At 39.5% G+C, this 20,475-nt stretch overlaps 2 protein-coding genes across 3 annotated transcripts in view; one reads left to right on the top strand and one right to left on the bottom strand.

Moving 5' to 3' along the window:
* Nucleotides 1-1,816: 1,816 nt before the first annotated feature.
* Nucleotides 1,817-16,225, bottom strand: gramd2b (GRAM domain containing 2B). Of its 2 annotated transcripts, none has more exons than XM_010750485.3 (14): nucleotides 15,858-16,225; nucleotides 10,965-11,084; nucleotides 9,483-9,570; nucleotides 9,044-9,113; nucleotides 7,983-8,086; nucleotides 6,982-7,077; nucleotides 6,696-6,767; nucleotides 6,258-6,347; nucleotides 5,427-5,538; nucleotides 4,887-5,033; nucleotides 4,644-4,719; nucleotides 4,247-4,351; nucleotides 4,024-4,105; nucleotides 1,817-2,554 (listed from the first exon to the last, which is right to left on the bottom strand). In XM_010750485.3, the coding sequence occupies exons 1-14, from the start codon at nucleotides 15,980-15,982 to the stop codon at nucleotides 2,513-2,515; spliced, it is 1,329 nt and encodes a 442-aa protein (XP_010748787.3). In that variant the 5' UTR covers nucleotides 15,983-16,225; the 3' UTR covers nucleotides 1,817-2,512. The 2 variants fall into 2 exon arrangements, with proteins under 2 accessions (XP_010748787.3, XP_019131664.1); XM_019276119.2 differs by lacking the exon at nucleotides 15,858-16,225 and adding an exon at nucleotides 11,638-12,852.
* A 1,600-nt stretch (nucleotides 16,226-17,825) lies between these two features.
* Nucleotides 17,826-20,475, top strand: part of znf608 (zinc finger protein 608) — a 43,906-nt gene continuing 41,256 nt past the window's right edge. The window contains exon 1 of the mRNA XM_019276124.2: nucleotides 17,826-19,174. Within this exon, the coding sequence (XP_019131669.2) occupies nucleotides 18,206-19,174 (969 nt within the window). The 5' untranslated portion in view covers nucleotides 17,826-18,205. The remainder of the gene's footprint in view (nucleotides 19,175-20,475) is intronic.

Here is a 20,475-nt window from a genome sequence, read left to right as displayed (position 1 = left end):
CTCCCTGGCCCCACTTTGTTTCCCAAGTTGCGCCTGTGTTTGCTGATCTAAAGAAAGATGGCAGCCTGCAGGCTACCTTGATAAGAGTTGCAACTTAGCAAACAGGTTAAAAATCTTTTTTAACCTGCAGTGGAGGTTACATTTCATCCACATGGTTAAAGGTGTGTGTAGATTGTGATTGTAACCCTAACCCTCAGAACAGCGGAGTTTTTAAAGGGCATTCTGGGTTTTGCAAACATCGAAACACTGATGGTTACCTCTGTGACTTAAATGTATGTTGATACATGAGAGGCACATACTGGGGCTATGAGTGACTTCTAGGTCACTTAGAAGTCACTCATAGCCCCAGTATGCAGGATAAACTAAACTGTTAAACAACAAATAATAAACTTAAGTGAGGTTGATAAGTGACAGCACTTTAGCAGAGAATGTGTCAAATACAGCTAAGAGAAAATAACAAAAAAAGCAGAAACATAACAGCAAAATAAAACTTTATTTCAAAATAGAACTTTATTCCCTACAGAGTAAATAAAATCACATCATTAAATCTGTAGTTGTTTATATTTACAGAATCACAGTCATTCATATCTCTGTAACAGTCTATCGTATGTATCTCAGCTTGACAGTAAATAAATCACAAAGTGTACACATATGGTTACAGCCGCATGTCTAATGCATCAATGCACACGGGTAATTTAACTAGTGGAAAGGTTCTGTGTGAATAATAACAGTGTGGAAGTTTCAAAGCCACTATTTAAGAGTTGAAAGTTATATTTATTGAGGCATCTGGTAGTGACTAGGACTTCATAAGAAATGACAGTAAGTACAGCTATAGAGCAACATGTGGTAAACAAGAGGAAAACCCAGTCAAGGGTTGTGTAATATCTACAGTATCTATAAAAGCAGTTTCAACCAAGTTGGAGTGGGCTGAAGTCCAGAGCTGGTTTTTAGTCCTAACTGTCATCATGTAAACATACTTCTGTTTGCTATTTCAGCTGACCGATAACAAAGGTGACTGAGGACACAACCTCGATCTCCTCAGACGCACAGTACTATAACACAGGCCTGTGTGAATTCACTGACTAAAAAACATCCAGACGTTCACAACAGGGACGTCACTAGGTTTAAGAAACTGGGGTGGCTTAGCCCATAGAGGAGAAAAGTTATTGCGCGCTATGCGCGCGCCGAAATTTTTTTCAGAGCACCAATTTAAGCTTTGTCAATCAATTGATTAATCTAAGACGATGTTACTAACGCAGGTACTTTTTTGGAGGAGTAACTAGTAACTATGGCTAAAGAAAATGGAAAAAAAATCCCAATATACATTATTCGACCCGCCCCAGCCCGCCCCGCCAATAAAGTGGAACATTCTCTACCCGCACCGTCCCACCCCGCGGTTTCGGGCCGGCCCGCGCATCACTAGTGTGGAGTCGAATCTTGGGAGTTCGCCCCGGAGAAACTACTTCGGCCCTGGAGAAGACGGATCTCCCCTGTGTTTCCCGACCACGGTCAGGAAACGAATAGCGGGAATGGTTAACAGAAGTCATCTCAACTAGCTAGCAGCAGCTAGGAACTTTCAGAGCTGGCCAGCTGGGATTCAAACACGGAACATTTTGGTTTATTAATTACATGGAACTTTTCTGCTGTTAGCTAAGTGTTACTACCAGCAGTGATGAATGCTTACTTTCTTGAAAAAGGCTCTAATGTCCATCCTTCACCCATGCGTTCGCGCTCTGCTCTTGCCGCTGTGAGGTTCGGCTCTGTGTACTTCAGAGGTAAACACGCAAGCGGCAGTGAGCAGGGTCGCATGGAAAACATGGACTGGAATTTCAGTGATGTGGGCGTTCTCTATATGAAAAAGTGGAATAGATTGTATAATGACGCACTGAATTTTGTTTAGGGGGGCTTGAGAATATTTTAGGGGGGCTGAAGCCCCCCTAAAATAGGCCTAGTGACGCCACTGGTTCACAACTTAAAGTAAATACCACAGCAGTAACTGAGAAAGTACATTTTGTGCCAGAGACAAAAATATAACAACTAATATCACTTGCTTTAGAAGGTGATCTCTTGAAATGTCAGACCCTTTAAAAAAATACTACTATTTCTATTACATCAAGCAGATGCAATACTATTACAATACTGTATTTAAAATTCTGCCAGGTTTGATTTCTAATCAACCAATGGAATGTTAAACACAGGTTGGCCTGTAATTAGAGCTACTTATCATCAGCTGATAATCGTGTTTTCTCTGACCTGCAGTAGTTTAACTTCTCACCTTGCTGCTCTGATGGAGACGTGCACTCCATGATGTGCCAGTACATAATGACATCACTGTTGGGTGTGGTTACAGGGGAAACTTTCCACCTCAGAGGGAAGTGAGACACAGCTTCTTCTTTTTTTTTAGCTTATCATTAATACATATTAGTACTGTCAGGTTGCAACATCCACTATAATGAACTATACAGTATGTCTACAGTTTGTTTACATTTATAATATACTGGCTTCCAGCACATCAGGCAGCTTCATCCAGCAGTCTCTGCAGGTTTTTCTGCACCTGGAAAAACAGACATAGTTGATAACCACAAATTTTCAAATGCACAAGAAAGCTCCTGTAATTCAATTATATTTCTCTGTATGCATCTACCAAAAGCAGTTATCTATGTTTGTTGGTTAGCAGAGCTAACATGCAACATCCACATTGTCCTCCTAGCCTAGATTTACAATCATGTGAGCTTCAGTGGTGTTGGTAGGTGTGTTCTTGAACACTGAAAAATGTTGAATCATTTTTTTAATTTGTATTATTTAATGCCACATTCATAATGACTATTTCTTTTCTTCAGCTTTATCTATTCTGTTTATTTATTGTTTGCTTCTTCTTTAGCTTGATTAGCTAATTTGCATACCATCTTCCTTCCTGATTCTTCTAAGGAGGTCACATGTAAATAATCAAAATATTTGGAGACAATGAAAAGCTGGAAATGAAATTTAGTCACTAATATTACAATTACACATTCTTATACATGTTTTTATTCCAAATTGATCAAGCTTAATTTTCAGCTAGATGCAGCGGATCTAGCTACAGGTACAGTCTGATCTAATTTTGATTCGTGATACATTTTTGCCGATGAGACTGCAGTTTATTTTCACAATTTTAACATGACCGTGGATGTCAGCTGCTGAGTGTCAGCCTGAAATGTTAATGTTGTTCAGACACACCAAGTGCAGATTGATGGATGAGGAACAAGCTCTTCTTACAGATGACGTCCACACTTCTCTATGAACAGATCACTGACTATAAATGTTTGATTAACGGCAACAAGAGTCTGGTTACACTTTGCTCTGTGGAAACTATGCTTTCCTGTTCCTGTTTCTGACACAATTTTCTGTTTCGCATGTTGATGAATGGATGCTGAGGAGGGGAAACTTCCATAACACAAGCTGACCCACTGTTTGCTTTGCAGTATTTGTGTTTATGGAGTTGAAAATAAAAATGTCATTATGTAGCAGAGTTAACAAAAGTTTACTTTGGATGCATTGGCTCAAATCTCCCTGCCAGAATTTGGTAGTTAGAGTTTCACTGACAAATGAAAAAAACAATGGAAATATGGCCCACACCAACCAACAGTCCTTAGAGATTGTTACAGACAATTAATAGATTTCGGCAGCTGCATACTGGAGTGAAAATTCAGCTTAAATCTGTGAATCCTAACATGCTGCAACTTGGATATGGTATATACTCTGTATTCTCCTGTACAGTAGATCTTATGATTTGTAAATTGATTGTTGTATTTTGTTAAAATCAGTCATGTTCTCACTGGGGAAACAGCACTGCATCACTCTTGTGATTATTTCTCTCTATTCTCATGTGCACATTTACATTTTATGAGATTTTTGTAAACTCGTCGAAAAGCTTTTTTGCTCAAGACATACTCCAGAAATCCCACAATTTCCTTCCAGGTAACTGTTGCTAATGTTACTATCTCAGATTTAACCTGGAAGAAAGAGACAGACAGACTGACTGACCTTCTCTAGCTTCATCAGATTGATGGTCAATAGTTCAGAGAAAAGCTCTGCGTTCCCATCGCTTCCCTGCAGAAAATCATTTCTAGAAAAAACAAACAAACACACACAATAGAGGACATATATTCATAAATATCAGTTTGTATATTTTCTATTATTTTCCAAGCTTATTTTTTCTTTGTTTTTCATGACTTGAAGCTTGATGTATGACAGGTTGCAAACTCACTCCTGGTGGGTGAACTCGCTGACGGAGCCGAGCGTCGTCAGTCTCTGTTCCAATGAGATGATCTTGAAGGCGAGGTAACAGGAAGACAAGACCAGGACACAGACTCTGAGAAGACACGCATAACAAATTAACAAAGGAAGGATTGCTTTATGGATGAAAAGATGCAAATATTTTATTGAAGTGAGGGAAAATAAAAAAGTAAAAAAAATAAATGTAGGAGTGTGAATTAATTATTAGATGAACAAATAGCTGCATTAATGATGATAAATATTTCAAATTAATTCAATAAAGAATTGTAGACTTAATAAATGAATTTGAGAAGAATTTAACAAACAAAACAAATGAATGAATGAATGAATGAATGAATGAATGAATGAATGAATGGCTGTAAACTCACAGAAACAGGTATACAAACAGCACGGTGTTGAGAGAAACTGGTTTCAGAGGTCTGCTGTCAATCGCCAGCTCTGAGCCTGGAAATTTGTGAAATAAATCATAAACATTCCTGGAATGTAAGATCAGAACATATAAGACAGTTTGAAGTATTATTAAATAAAACCTTGAGAAGTTCTGATTATTTGAGGACTACAGACATGATCAAAACCTCTCAGTTGTGCAGCAGACAGAACAATATTCGTACCGGCATGGTGTGCTTCGTGCTGCTTGTTTTCTGAGCTCGGCTGGTTCTGAAGCTGGTTATTCACTTTTTGCTGATGGTCTGGATGTTCAGGAGGAGCTGCGCTGTTGGTGTGCTTTAACACATCCATAAATGGAGGAACAGAAAACTCTGCAGGGTTGAAGAGACAAAAAACTATGTGAAGGGGAAGACTTTTAATTTTGATGGCCATCTTTTTCTTGCAGTCAGTCATACACTATTGGCTAGCAATGCCTCTTATTCTATAAGACCATCATAAGTTTGTATCATCTCTGTCTTGTGAGAATGGCATATCCTTAAATAGTCAACTTTTTACAAGCTTAGTGAAACACCCCTGTTTTCAGCTTTGTAATGATGTTTTTATTCAGCTTAAGAGGATTGAGAATTTTCTCAAGACATAAAGGAACACTCAATTCTTCTGTTTATCTTTCACAACATTCACAACACATTTGCAGTACATGGTTTTCACTGGAACGGAAGGGTATGATGAATTGTAATCTGTAAAGTAACTAGTAACTGTGATACCTGCTATCTTATAGTTATCTGCTATTTGGGAGTCAGAGCTGCTGCTCTCCTCCATCTCCTGCCTCCTCTGTCTCACTGCCCCGTCCAGATCGCTGAAATCACCTGTAAAACTCTTCACACACACACACACACACACACACACACAGACAATATATGCTTAGTTAGTTAGTGAGTGACTTATTTTATTGAGCACCTAATATCCAATTTTCAAATCCTCTTACATGTTTGTCAGGAGAAGGGATAAGCTAATTGTCTAAGACATGAATGATGTTGATGAAATGATGATGAAATGATGAAAGCTGAGCTGAGAGAAATGGGCTGATACGGTGTAACACACAGTCTTCCTTCATGTATAAAACAGCAGTAACAGGAAAACAAAAAACAAAAAAATACAGAAGTATAATGAAAAAAACGTAGCGCATATGAGTCATTTGCAGTCATGAAATCATTCTTCACCTCATCTACTCCATCTGCTTACTCTGGGTTGTTTTTGTCCATATTTAAGACACATTCTTCCATAAAGTACTTTCTTTGCATTTTGCAACTACAGCTCCCATGAGTCTTAGCCATTGATACGCCACATTAACATTAGCACCCTTCCATGGTTTGATTATCTCCTTTGACTCAGCTATTATTTACAATATCACATTTTCAGACTCATTGGGAAGAATACTGTAAATGTGCTATTTTTGTTATGTAGACAAAAAAACTAAGTGATGTGATTGGCTCAGTTACACATATTATCAGTACTACTATGTCCATCATGTTCTAGTTAGTGCCATACACTCTTCTGGTGTAAAAGTGGTTTTGGTGAGCATGTGTCCCACCTACCAGTGGAAAGCGAGGCGATAGAGGTGACCTCTGACTTCTAAAGCTGCTTTCAAGTGAGGATGGGATGGGGCTGCTGCATGGACTCTTCTCCTGTACATATACATATCATATACACTCAGATATATATAGTATGTTTATATGCTCAAAATATAAAGTTTTCATTTCCAAACGATCAGATGATATGACAGAAAAGTCAAATTACTGTTAATCAGAAATCATTCTACAGGAGCCCGTGTGAAGAAATTATTCTTAATACTGGAACTAAATTGTTGATGAGCCACTAAAAAAACACTAATGCGGTCTAATACAACAGCCCTAAATAATATATAATAATATATTATTACATATATTATTTATAATAATAATATATAAATCTAGTACAACATTTATTGGAACTACAAACAGTACATTTTTACCCCCATGTCAGCAATGTCCTACCTCCAGATGAATACAGACTGACATCAAGATCTTGTAGGTGTTGTCTCTGGACATGAAGGACACAAACACGTACTGCAAAAAAAAAAAGAAAAAGAAAAAAGTTTTATAAGTTTCCATGTTTTTTTATGCTGACAATGTTTGTCCTCTGATGTGGTTTCAGTCCTGACCTGACCGAAACCATCAAATCCATCAAAAACACTACAATCAGATAAAGTCAGGTAAATTTCAAGGCGAAGTGTCCATGTGTGAGAAATTAAATCATGATGAGAAAAGTCATCATTCTCACCCTGTCATTTGCGGTGGCGATCACCAGCGCGTTTGGCACCAGGATGGCAGTTTTGGTCTTCTTGATGTGAGTGACGGATATTACTGGGATGGCGATCTGGGACACACAAACACCAGGATGAACAGATCAGCCTTGCAGGGACTAGTTTACTCACTTGGTACTGAATCGCTCTGTACCATTAGAGCCAATAAAATTCTGAATTAAAAACATTGTTTCTTTTGATGATGGAAGTAGTGAACGAGTGAAGTGCCGATCAGACAGGATAGGATGGTACAGCCAATCATAATGTAGGAATTGGGCAGCACATTTATTGTGGTTAGTTGGTGGTTAGTCTGCCAGCTACGGAGGCTCATCAGCTTACTCCATACCTAGTCACTAATCGACTGGCACCACCTGTTTTACAAGGACAAATAATAAAATAATTCTCAAAGAACTGAAGAAAGAAATCTACTGTCCTACATCCTCTGAATAGGGAATGCATAGTCCCTGAACAACCAGTCAGTAGTGTAGAATGTGATCCCCCACTGGCTTCCCACCCACTGAAATCACACACACATTCAAAAGAATAAAATAAAATTGTATATGGTGAGATGTGAGAAATGTCTTCTTTGTTTGCTTTTTCTGGAGTGTCAAGTAGATGATCAACAAAGCGTTTCATAATGCTTCTTGTCGTCTGTGCTCCGCTCTGACAGTTTTCTATAAAATGACTCCAGGTGAATTTTAATAATTTAGGGAAACATAAAATCTCTCAGCAAATCAAACCTGCTTCCGTTGGCACCCCGCTGTATTTGCCACTAAGGAGTGACCACACTAGCCTTCATACATAACATCAGAAAACAATGTGTAACAATGTGAAGACTTTGTTTGACGTCGGGCTGACGTGGGAACATTAGTGTACAAGTCTGAGAAAGACCTTCGGGACAGAAACCTTTTCAACAGTGAATGTTACAGCTCAATGTTCACGACACACAAAAAGTAAACTCTGCCCCAGTTTATGTTACCTTTGTGTCTTTGCCAAACACCTTGGAGTGGAAGCAGATCCAGTGATCAGAGACAAACATTCGGCCCTGGTAGAGGATGTCTTTCTGCAGAGCACAGGTGTAACCTGACAAACAGGTAAATGGCATCACATTACTGAGGGGGAATCTGTGTCTGTTTAGTGGAAAAAAAAATAAATATAGTTGGAAGTTGGGTTTCGCAAAAGACAGATAAACCAGATCTACTTTTTTATGTTAAAAAAAAAAAAAGATTTTTTATTTAAAGGACCAGTGTGTAGGATTCAGTGGCCTCTAGCAGTGTAGTTACTGATTGCAGTCCCCTTTCATTACCCTTTCCTTTTAGCATGAAGGAGAAGTTACAGTGGCCGTGAACATGCCAACGAAAAGGTCAGTATTTATTTTTTCTGTTCTGGGCTACACTGTAAAAAAAAAAAAAAAAAAAAAAAAAAAACAGTCAATGACTGGCACCTATGGCTGCCAAACAAAAAAACGTGAAATTAAAGTAAAATACCCTAATTAAAATAATGTGCAAAAACATTACATTTACAGAAAATGTCTGTAATTTTACTTTTTTTATATATATACTATTCAAAAAAACGGAAAAACAAAAATTTTAAACTAATATTTATAGTAATTATAATTTATCTTTAAAATTCAGATTTTTTGTTATTGTACTGAAACAGAAACATGGCGGACTCCGCCGTGTTTCTATGCTGTCACCTCCAACTTCTGCAGATATAAAAGGCTTATGGTAAGGTCATAAAAAACATTCTGGTGATTACTGATACTGATATTGCCATATTCTAAATCATCACACTGGACCCTTAAACTAGTTACGTGAACTTAAATGATTTGCATTTACTTATTTACTACAATTACAGCAACCTAAAACTAATTCAATGCTCATATATCCATGTGTGTATTGATGCAAGACAGACTTCAAACATGTGAACCTGCCCTTTAAATCATCAACTAGTGTTTAAGGTATCAAATGTTCAACTATTACCCAATCCCTCATTCAGTATTTAAGGTGGAGCGGATAGTTGTGATCATTAAAGACTTACTCTGTCTGAGCTGCTCCTCCTTGCTGATTTCCTTAAATATTTTATGGTACTGGCAGTTGCTCTTCGAAAGCTGAAACACACATGCAGAAACACAAACAACATGCGCACACTGACGTTAATGCATAATGCTGAATGATGCTTGCATGGGAACCAGCATTGGTGAATTGCACACTGTGAATATCCATTCTGGAGCTGTAGAAACTACTCAGACCTGGCAGATATGAGGCTTATTTCTGGACTATACGTTGATATTTTTGTGGCATTATGATTTTTCACATTTTTATATGTGTTAATGTTTGAACATGTATATCATTAATCTGTCCAGTCAGCAGAAATGATATCTGATTCAGCTGGAAAAACAACCGGCTGATAGATCCCAGACTTTGATATTTATAGGTGTAATAAAATATGTATCAGAGTTTACTTAATGAATGCTAACCTGGCTGTAGTGAGACTTTTTCCTCTCTATCTTGGGGTCTGATTCTGTCTGGACCTGGGTCAGCAGGGAATGGTCGAATGTCTTTGACCTGAAGACAGAAAAGAAAAACAAACAGTATAGACAGAGAAGAAGAATTAACATATTACAACATGAAATAAACTGCTTGTAAACTGTCTGCATGTCTATAATTTGATAAAACAGGAACCATAAATGATCTTTAGCCCTTTACATAAGTAAAAGTCTCAAAATCAACAAGACAGAAAAACATCAAAACAAGCTGACACATCGTGTTGGCACATTCAGCACAAAGCAACTGATCATCCCATTGGAGTTGTGTTTGTTTTTCCAATATTTTCTCTCCTTTTAGCTCTGATTTGGTCTCCACAAAGAAAATGTTGAAATGTTATGGTAACAAGATGTAAGACCTTGAAACCTTAATTAATGGCCATCGTTAGCACGAGGGAGCTCGCAACAAATTCACTAATATATCTTCACATTATTAGTCATTTATGGTTATTAGAGAACAAAAGCAGCTGCCGGTTTTTGCACTACAGGATGTTAAATTGGGACTGCTGTATATGAAGTGTGTGAATAATTGATTCGTACACATAGCATGAATGAAAATTTGAACTCTGGGGAGAGAGTGGTAGTCAGATTATTACTATGGTTAGTACTGTCACAATATGAGACTTGTGGTTTTAAAGTGAAATGTGAAATGGAAAGCAGGGTGCTTTTTGCTTGCTCATATTTACATGTTTCCTGTAAAAACAGGCAGTGGCGGGACAACGTCTACCTTCCAGTGAACACGGCTGGAACGAACACAACTTTGGAAACCGGTGGCCACTTTGGCTGGGAATACAGTAGCCTATCAAGGTGCTGACGTAACTAATGGCATATTAACAATTTGCTATTTTCCGTCAGGAAAGTCTGTAAATCACTTTGGTAGTGTAAGGTTATTCCTTGTTGGTCTCCAAGGCTGTGCACAAATCTGGTTTGCTAATGGCAGAGCCAGTACAGTAGCTGAAGTTAATTAGAGGTTACCTACTTTAGCAAGTTGTTAGGCTGAAGCTTAAAAAAGCTATCAGTGAATAAAGTTATAAAGGCGTGTTTTCTACAGTAATCAGTGAGGCCCGACCACAGATATGTGTAGCAGCCCTTAGAAGCAATCATAGATTGTATAAAACTGGAAACACTCCAATGGCATCATAAGTGAGAAAGGATACAAAATTAGTACATGTCCCCCAAGTGCTGAGTGAGTCATCGACTTTTATTCCTTTATCAGGAAATGACAAACTATAAAATGACATTAAGAATAATGCCTCAAAAATGATTCTTTTGTTACGCTCGTTTGCCCACATACTGATGTATAGGTGACATATAGTTAGATATATGTGATACAAAGACTTAAATATCAATTTTGACTTTATGTGGACTGAACCGGAACTTTTCATGCTTAGTTAAAAATTACAATATATTGTTTACCTGACTAATGCTGGTTTCCTTCTGCCTGAGAGCTCCTGTTGCTCCGGATCAACGGCACGCAGAGGCTCACTGATCGTCCTCTCATATCTGTGCCGCTCCTCCGCATTTTCAACATCTGAACTACGGACAGCAAGCACACAACATTCAGACAACACATCAAAAATACACAAAATGCTTAATTTAGCAGCAACAGGATTAAGAACCAATGCACTTCACAGCTGACTTAATTTAATGACATATCAGAATCATCATCATATCAAAATCAAAGTCAGAAGAACTGAATCTTGTTAGATTGCCCAGGAGCATTTTATACCAAGGTCAACGTGTGTTTTTGAATGAAAGACAAATATCAGTGTGAGGGATTTACTGCAACCCCGACTGCATATCAAATAACCCCTCGTGAGGTCTCCATCACAATGTTGAGAAACTGTTTACATAAGTTATATAGACGTTAGGGTACTAAACTTTTTGCACAAAATACATTCATTACTGCTCTCTGGTGGATTATCTAATAAATACTCTATTTCTAAAAGACTTTAAACATATCTTTAACTAATACTTGAACAAATTTTAAAACAGATGCCAGCAGGCCAATACTACTACTCATGCAAACACTACTACAACTGCTACTACAACTAATACCAACATCTTATATCTTATCTCATAAACTCACTGATAATCCCTTTCCTCATGCTTTGCAGCTCTTCTGTTACATTTCCTGGCATCTTCATGCGATATCTGCTGGTTTACACATTGTTCTGTCATCACGCCCGCCTGTCCTGCTGTCCTTTCTGTTTGTCTGCCGCCGTGAGAACTGAGAGAGGTGAACTGACCCTGCAGCCTGATCCTCTGCTGCTTCACCTGCCTGTGGGAGTGCCTCCTGGTCTCACGTGTCACAGCCAATCAGATGGCAGGGCAGGGTGGTGGTGTGTGTGTGTGTGTGTATGATTGTGTGTGTGTGAGAGAGAGAGCATTCAAACCTTTGATCAGTGACATTGTACCCAGTTTCTTTGAAGAATAGTTTTATTTTTGCTCTCTTCTACATTGCTGAATACTTTATCATCTTGTCTTGTTCTGTTCTTTTCACATAAAATCTTGGCAGGCAGTAAAAGTTCAGATATTTAGTGTCAGAGGGAACACGGTGTTTTCCCATGCGTCTGTTCCTCTCAGTTTACATGGGAGCAAAACTTCTCCTTTTGTCTACAAAAACAGGAAACAGGCCGCACAAACAGAATGAAATCTGATCAGTTTACCTTTGTTGATATAAAATTGTATCGTCTTTTAATTTTTACTATTTGCAGTAATGCAGGACAGGAGGTCAGTACGGTAGAGAAAACACTGGTTGTGTGTCTTTCCACTGACTGCAGTCCTCTATAATAACAGATCAGTGAGCTTTCCTAACAAGAAAATTGTGAGTTTGTGTAGAGTTTGTGTCTCATGCTTATGTCACCAGACTCCCTTGAAAAGTCTGGTAATTTAAGTTTGCCTGGCTAACAGCTTTTGAATAATACTTTCAAGAAGCACACCATTTTATTATTGCCGATAGTTGATGTTATACTCATACTGAAATTAATCCAATTGTGATTGGTTTTGTGGCACCTGCGTGGTAATCTAAACTTGCAACTTTACTGCGTTACTGCGTCATACTTTATCCTCATGGTGTTTATAACACTCAACTACTGACCATTAACACAAAATGAAACTGACTGCTTAACTGTGTGCAGTCCTGAATGAAGATATATGATCCAGCTATTAACCTGCTTCTTTGTGTGTGTGTGTGTGTGTGTGTGTGTGTGTAGTTTGAAACCTGAGCTGACTGATATCAGCCGTGTCACTGAGACAGTCAACAAACATATTATGAAGTGTATCTCTCAGTGTTTATATGTTAGTCTCTCATGCTCTCTCTGTCACTCTTTCACACACACGCACACACACACACACACACACACACACACACACACACATTTTGATAGACATATAAACGTGAAAAAAACACAAATATACAGAAACACAAATAAACTTAATAACACACTAAATAATTTCCACTGATGTACACACATGTACTAATGCATAAACACACAATTACGCTTCAATTATATAATATACATATATAATACACAAATGCATGATTACACTTCTGTACTTGTGAGGACCAACACTGATATTGGCACTTCCTGGCCTATAAGTATAGGCTCTAAAGAAACAGTTCAACATTTTGAGAAATATTCTAAATAACTTTCTTTCTGAGAGTGAAATGATAAAACTGAGAAAATCTCATAGCTGTGTTTTAGGTCAAAGAGCAGGTTAGCCTTGCTTAGCATAGAGACTGGAGGCACTTTGGACCGTTGGACTGGCTCCCTGTCCAAAGTTACAAAACAAATTCACCTGTAAAGCTCATCTAAATAGTTTGTATTTTTAAAAAGATTGTAATAGTAATAACAGTATGTGGTTTTTAAGGCTATTTTCATTCCATTGTTGACCAAGTATGAACTGTCAAACAGTCATTTAAAGAATAACTGTATCAGTGTTATTGACCTCCAGATGTCCTGTAGTGTGTTGTACACACACACACACACACACACATGTTCTTCTTTCAACTTTGCTGATTCATCTTTTTTTTCTGTTTCCCTCATTTTCTGACACAATTTAAGATTTATAGTTTATAGTTTCCCTCATTTTCTGACACAATTTAAGATTTATAGTTTATAGTGACCTGTCATATAATTATTATATTATATTATTAGAATGATTAATCATTCATTCTAGTCATTCTGCATATATAATATATAAGCTGTCATTTTTTGTGTTCTTTTTACTCTCATTTTTACTTACTCCAAATGAAATCCTAATAAATCTATTGTTGTATTACTTAACACGTCTCATTACTCTATTGGTTCTTGGAAATATAATAACTACTACCAAATGCTACAACAGCCATTGCTGGACAATTTAATTGCACCAGCTCTGGAGACAAAGTTACGCTTCTTGGATCAAGGTGTAGTGGGTTACAGTGAGCCAATATCTTGTACATGTTGTGGTGTGTAAACAGTCCAGACGCCCTTTGAAACACAAACTGTATGAACTGCAGCTCATGCTTTGCTGCTAAAAACATTTGTCCATTGGAAATGGAAAATGCAATATTAAATAGATGGAGCATATCTTTCATTTCAGAAAATATTGCAAATCCATTCTGTCCAGATCACAGCGAGGAATGTACTTGTGTGTGTGTGTGTTTGTGTGGATGTAAGCTGGGTGGTAACACTTTCCAAGAAGACTACATCTATAGTGTGGGGTATTCATAATTCTTCATGACATACACACACATAATGTCATTAAACATTATAGATGTGGCTTTTAATGAATTTAGTATTTAATGAATTAAGTGTTCAAGTGTTTTATGGATGCTTGAAGACTTTGGTTGACACTTATAAATGATTGATTTATTGGCAGCAGAATAGGCAGCATAAACAAACAGAAAACTGGCTTTTGAGGCTGACTTACTGGAAAACCAACTTATTCAGTTGAGACACAACCTCTAAGTGTCCCAGAAATCTGATACATGGCAAAACTACATATGAAAGTAGCAAATGAGTGAGTCCTCTTGCATCTCTGCTGAGAGTTGCACATGTGCAGTACCAGTCAGGCAGGATGCGTACAGATGTCGCACACTCATATGTTACACAAATCAACATTTGCTCATGTGAGTTCTGACCAGGTTTAGAAGCTATTGACAGTCACATATAAAGAAGACCTACGCATAAAATGTGTCTCTGTTGACGCTGAAGCATAAAACTGACAATGAAAACTGTGGATTAAACCCAAGTGGCAACATACAGTATGTAGCTGAAAGAGAAGCCTATGATGCCAAAAGCTGCCGTTCCTCAAATGGCCAATCACTTGAGGCGGGCTACAGAATGAGTCAGTCTCCATAATCCCCCATATTAAAATACCCAACTTCACAGCAGAAATAAACATGTTTACAACATAGTACAAAAAACTGTTTGGTCTCGAATTTCCTCCTTCATGACAGCTGTACTGAGCTGAACAGTACTTCTACATTGTTGCTCATTTATAGATTAGGCGAGAGGCAGCAGAGGCAGAACTGCCAGAGCTTCACATACGGCTCATCAGAAATCTATGAGTGATGTCACATCCATACATATAGTGTTAATAGTTTAACCCTGACCCAAAGCAATTTTAAGATTGTTTTGATTTGAGTTCATCATCTTACAATCAAAATGATATTAGCCTGGAGTGATCATGCATGGACTAAGAGAGAGCGACAGTACGTCCTGAATCTTTGCAAAAAAGAAAAGGCTATTCACGGACTCCAAAACAGTGAATGTGCATGAAATCCGCCATTAAAAATGCACCTCTGTCCGACACTTATCTATTTGCTAGTGGCCGTTGTTTCATCTAAACTAGGTGAGCATGATCTTTGACATTTTTGCTGGATGTAACAAAAACTTCTTGCTGTGAACGATAAAGTTAGGTGCTCTGGATGATGCATGATATACACACAGTTCAGCTGACTATTTTAGATATCAAATATTTTACTCAATTTTTGCCTTTGAGGCAACTTTCCTTTGTGTTGTGACTGATAAATGATGAATGTGAGATGGGGAAAATAATTAAACATGGTTGTGTTTTCATCATATTGCAAATGTTTTAATCAAATCTGGTTTAAACTAATGAAATTACTTTACCTCCACCTCCAACACATAAAGTAAACATAAGAAGAAGCAGCAGCAGATATTTGGCAAGGACTTAACTAAAGCAAACAGAGGCTCCACCTATAGAAACACTTCAGTTTCTGGAAAGTATTGTACAGAACACTTAATATCAATGCTGGAGACTTTCAGTGTTTGTTCTGGTAACCAAAGATTTTCTTACCCGTGATGATGATGATGATGACTATGATGACGATGTCCAGTTGGGTTGTACAGAGCACAGGAAGGTTTGGACATTGTGTTCTTCCTTTTAAATTGAAACAAGTTGTCTGTGCTGTAATTCTCCATTGCAGTGATGGACTCACTTTGGGAGACACTTTGACACCGCTGTCTGAGCTAAACTGTGTACTTTTGTCGACCTAATTTACTGTGCCATGTGGTACACTGGGATTCAATAAACCCACCTTTCACCCTGCTGTGTTTTTCCAATCAGTTCAACAGTCCATGTCACATTGGTTTGGATTATTTCATGCGTGTTTGTCTGTACTTCACTTCTTTCCCTCAATATATACTGAAGGACATGTTGTGGACACACCTCTCGAACCTTGCAAAATAAACATTGTCTTACTGCTGTACAGTTCAGGCTCTGTTTGTTTGATTTGTCAGCAGTACAGTGTGCAACAGTCATATACTGTAGACATTTTACTGAACCCTCTTCCTCCTCCTGCCCACAATATCTTATCAGTGACACTGGTCTATATAGACAAACTGTGTTTGTACTTTGGCTGCAAAACATTTCCTAAAAAGTCCTTCTTTAAAAGAGTCCTCAAATGGGATGGTTACAGATCTCTGTGTAGCCACCAGAGAGGTAGATCCAGATCATAGATTGATGATTCCCCATAAGTATGATGCTTCTTTTTAAGTCACTTTGACCTGTCTGTACCTGACAAAGAAGCAATTTGGACTCAAAATGTACTTCTCTTAGTGTAGCAAGGAATACATTCTAATGAGAGCAAATGACAGAGTGTGTCCTTTGGCAGGCAGAATAAATGAGGTCTAAGCCATAAAAGGTTGGATATTGGCACAAAACACTGGCTCTGAGACTAAAAATATTGATATATGAGTTGCTTCACAAAACCGTATTGTACATAATTTCCATCCTGTCAAGAGCTTCTCTAGAACTAATAACCTCAAACTTCAAATACATTTCTGCATCTAATTCTTACTGGACAGATTTCTTCACAAAGAGAGTGGGCTGACTGTTTTCCTCGACAGTTGCATTAACACTGAACACACACACACCTAAGAAAATAATTGCTATGTGCAGTCTAATGTTTTTTTTAAAACTATTATTTACCCAATTTTCCAAGAAAGACTAAAGTTTCATATTCTCTCATTAGATGTCTTAATCCACTCGCATATATTTTGCTGTTCTGTATCTATGTGTCTATTTATTCCATTTGTTCCTTGAAGTGATGTTGTCTTTATTGACTGCTCAGGTTTTACCGCACACTTCACTCTCAACAGTAAGCAAAGCCTTTTATTAACATGTGCATCATGTCCTGTATCATAAGTGTTGCATGGAATAATGTCCAGAATAATATAGTTTAACCAGAAATACCATTAAGAAAACTACTGACCGCAATGGATTATGTATTAATATTATTATTATTATACTGTGATGATATTGCCACTGAAGAGAGAGGGTGACCAAAGGACCAAAACTATGGAGGGTGGATGGGAACTTGAGGTGCCAATTCACCTTGCACTGCTGAGATGCCCTTGAGCAAGGTACTGAACCCCTAATAGCTCCTAGGGCGCTGCTATGTAGCTGCCCATCACTATATCTATTAAAAAATGTCCTCACTATATGATGTTGTAATATATCATATTAACATAGAATAGCGCCCCCTGTGACCAATCACGGCAATTTGTAGGATCCAGAAAGGAGCGGCTGATGCTCAACTTCAGGTCAGTAGATCTCGTGGACATTCACCTGAGTTGATGTTTAAACAATACAGGAAATGCTGCAGCACCCCCTCTGGCCAACCAGTGTCATCTTCTGAAAGAAATATGATTTTCCAAATCAAATTAGTTGCTTCTGTAATATTTGTCATTATATATGTTCACGGTGGGAGAGAAATAACACAACAGTGCATGCACTGAGATTATTTCAGAAGACAAACAAGAAGACACACATCTTATTTTATTATACTGTCTAATTTGAAAAGCAATGTGTCTGAGGTGTTGTGTGACTTTTTAACTTCATCTTTAGTGTTTCATGTGTATATTTTTTAATTAAAACTTTATTGGTTATACTTATTTATTTTTATTACAAATGAGACCTTGGCCATATTATCCTACCTACTGAGCACCTCTGTCTCTGACAGAAATTCGCAGCTGTCATTCAGCCTGTGTTGTAGTTTGTGATGGACCAGGCCTGATCCAGCAGCCTATAACAGACCTGCATGTGTCCACCTATAGCTCGGTGCTCTCTGCTACACTGCGGCTGACAATGACTTGAATGCTGATTATTGTGAAGATCGACAAAGGACACAAGGAAAGGAGGAGATGAACCGTTTCCTGAGAGCTGGGGAGAATGGAGGGCTGCTGACGGACTGCAGGGAGCTGTCACCTAACCACACCGTCTCCTCCTCCACCTCTTCCTCCTCCTCCACCGCCTCCTCCATCTCCATCACCTCCTCCTCCTCCTCCTCCTCCAACGCCGCTGGCTTAGCCGACAGACACGCGGCCCTGCCCTCGCTCCAGACCCGGGGACCTGTCGGCAGTGGCGGCGGCGGCGGCAGCGGCAGCGGCGGGTCGGAGCCGAGGAGATCCGCGCTTAAACGCAGCCGAGCCGGCCGGGAGGGACGAGAGGAACCGGAGGACCATTCAGAGGCTGCCGTCGCGGTGCGCGGCGGCGGCGAGTTGTGCGTCGGGGTCGGTAAGCAGCATCAGCAGCATCAGCAGCAGCATCAGCGTCGGGAGGCTCAAGGACGCAGCGTCGGTGGAGACGGTCTGGAGATGATTTCAGCGGTCAGCAGAGACGCGGACGGCGGAAACAATAACAACAGCGGGGTCTCTGAAGTGAGCACTGCCTCTCCTGCGAGTTGCGCCAAAGGCAAGGAGGAGAGGAAGGGGAAGAACGTGATCCGGGGCTGGAAGAGGGAGAGAGACAGGGAGAGGGACAGGGACGCTGCCGTTCCTGCTGCACCTCCAGTCCGGACGAGGAAGGAGAAACCCGGCGATGGCTCGTCTCCTCCTCCCTCCGTCTTCCTCCAGTCGTCCGCCCTTACCGAGCATCATCTGTGCCGCGACGGCCCCGGACACTGCCACTGCGCCGCGCCGGACTCCAGGATCATGGGAGATAACTGCAACAATAACAACGTAAACAATAACAATAATTGCGGGAGTAACGGCGGCGGCGCTGCCAATAAAACCGCGCTGGATTGTGGAGTTAAAAGCGGCGGTGGCGCTATTGTTGTCAGGCGGCAGCATGACGACACACCGGCGGCCAAGAAACACAGAGGAGCCGAGAAGGTAGGCAGTTTTTTTATTGTCTGGAGGCCAATAATAAAACACATCAACATAAACACAGCAGTAAACAATCGCTTCACAACTGCAACCACCTCATCCCCCTATTCAGTAGTTTCTGTCTTTGATTGAAAACATTAAACAGAAACAGCAGAGAAAATAAATATTTTTTGATATTCAGAGCACACACAGTCAGCCAGATGCAGGTGTTAAGGCCACAAAGAAGCCTGTACAGCAGCAGACACACAGCAGGAATGTTTAAATGGATGGCTGGATGGAGGGATGACCGCCTGCCTGCCACATGATATTTATTTCCTATTGTTGTTGCCCAGCTGGTGTCATTGTTCCCAGTCTCACTGTCTGTCTGCTGATATTTACCATGCTGATGTACAGGGATGAGGGTTTTGTGTGTGTGTGTGTGTGTGTGTGTGTGTGTGTCTTTTTTCTTTTGGAGGGAAGATGAAGAGAGGAGGAGGAGGAGGAGGAGGAAGAAGAGGAGGAGGGAGGCAGCAGTAGCAGCAGTGTGTCCTCCATCTCCATCCTCCTCTTCCACCTCCTTTCGGAATAATTTAATCCAGTCCTCCTTGTTTTTACTGGAGATCAGAAAATAAACTATTTACATGTGCAGCATCAGCTCAACAAAAGGTGAGGGAATGAGAATGAACCTCTTCTGCGAATGCTGCTTTTTTTTTTTTTGTTGCATCTGCACAGGCTTTGTTTGCTCATTTCACTTGAGAAAATTCCCACGACGTCCAAATGAATCAGGTGTTTAAGTGTGTAATCGGTAATGTAATCAGCGTGGGTCAAAATCTTGTTAAATAAGACATAAATACTGCAGGTTGACAGGTTGGACTGCTGAGGTTTGACAAGCCACACTGGGGTCCATTTTCTAGTCATTTAAGGGGACAGCAGGGATGCTGCCACTTGTGAAATCATTTTTGGGTTTAAATAAGTCATCTGCAGGAGAGACAAAGATGGAGGGATGGGTGAAGTGGGGGAAAAGAGACGTTTGATAGAGAGGGAGGAATTGGACACGACAGCAGAGGACACAAGCTGAAAGAGTCTGACAGACACAGGAAAGAAAGAAACAGATGGAGGATGTCTAGAAGGAGTTTTGGGGTTATTGGTTGGGTTTTTTTTACTGATTCAGGATTAGACGAGGCAGGAAAAACTGAAGCGTCCTCCCTGCTGCTGGCAGATGCTGCTGACAGGAGGAACGCTGGCCTGCCCCGGCTGCTTTGTTTATTTGTTGATCTGAAGGATTCCCATTCGGCGGTGATACACACACTCACACACACATACTCACC

Source organism: Larimichthys crocea, chromosome III (genome assembly GCF_000972845.2).
Source record: "Larimichthys crocea isolate SSNF chromosome III, L_crocea_2.0, whole genome shotgun sequence".
Classification (NCBI taxonomy): Eukaryota; Metazoa; Chordata; class Actinopteri; family Sciaenidae; genus Larimichthys; species Larimichthys crocea.
Note: the sequence above shows the minus strand (reverse complement) of the source record. Positions and strands in the feature narration are given on the sequence as shown.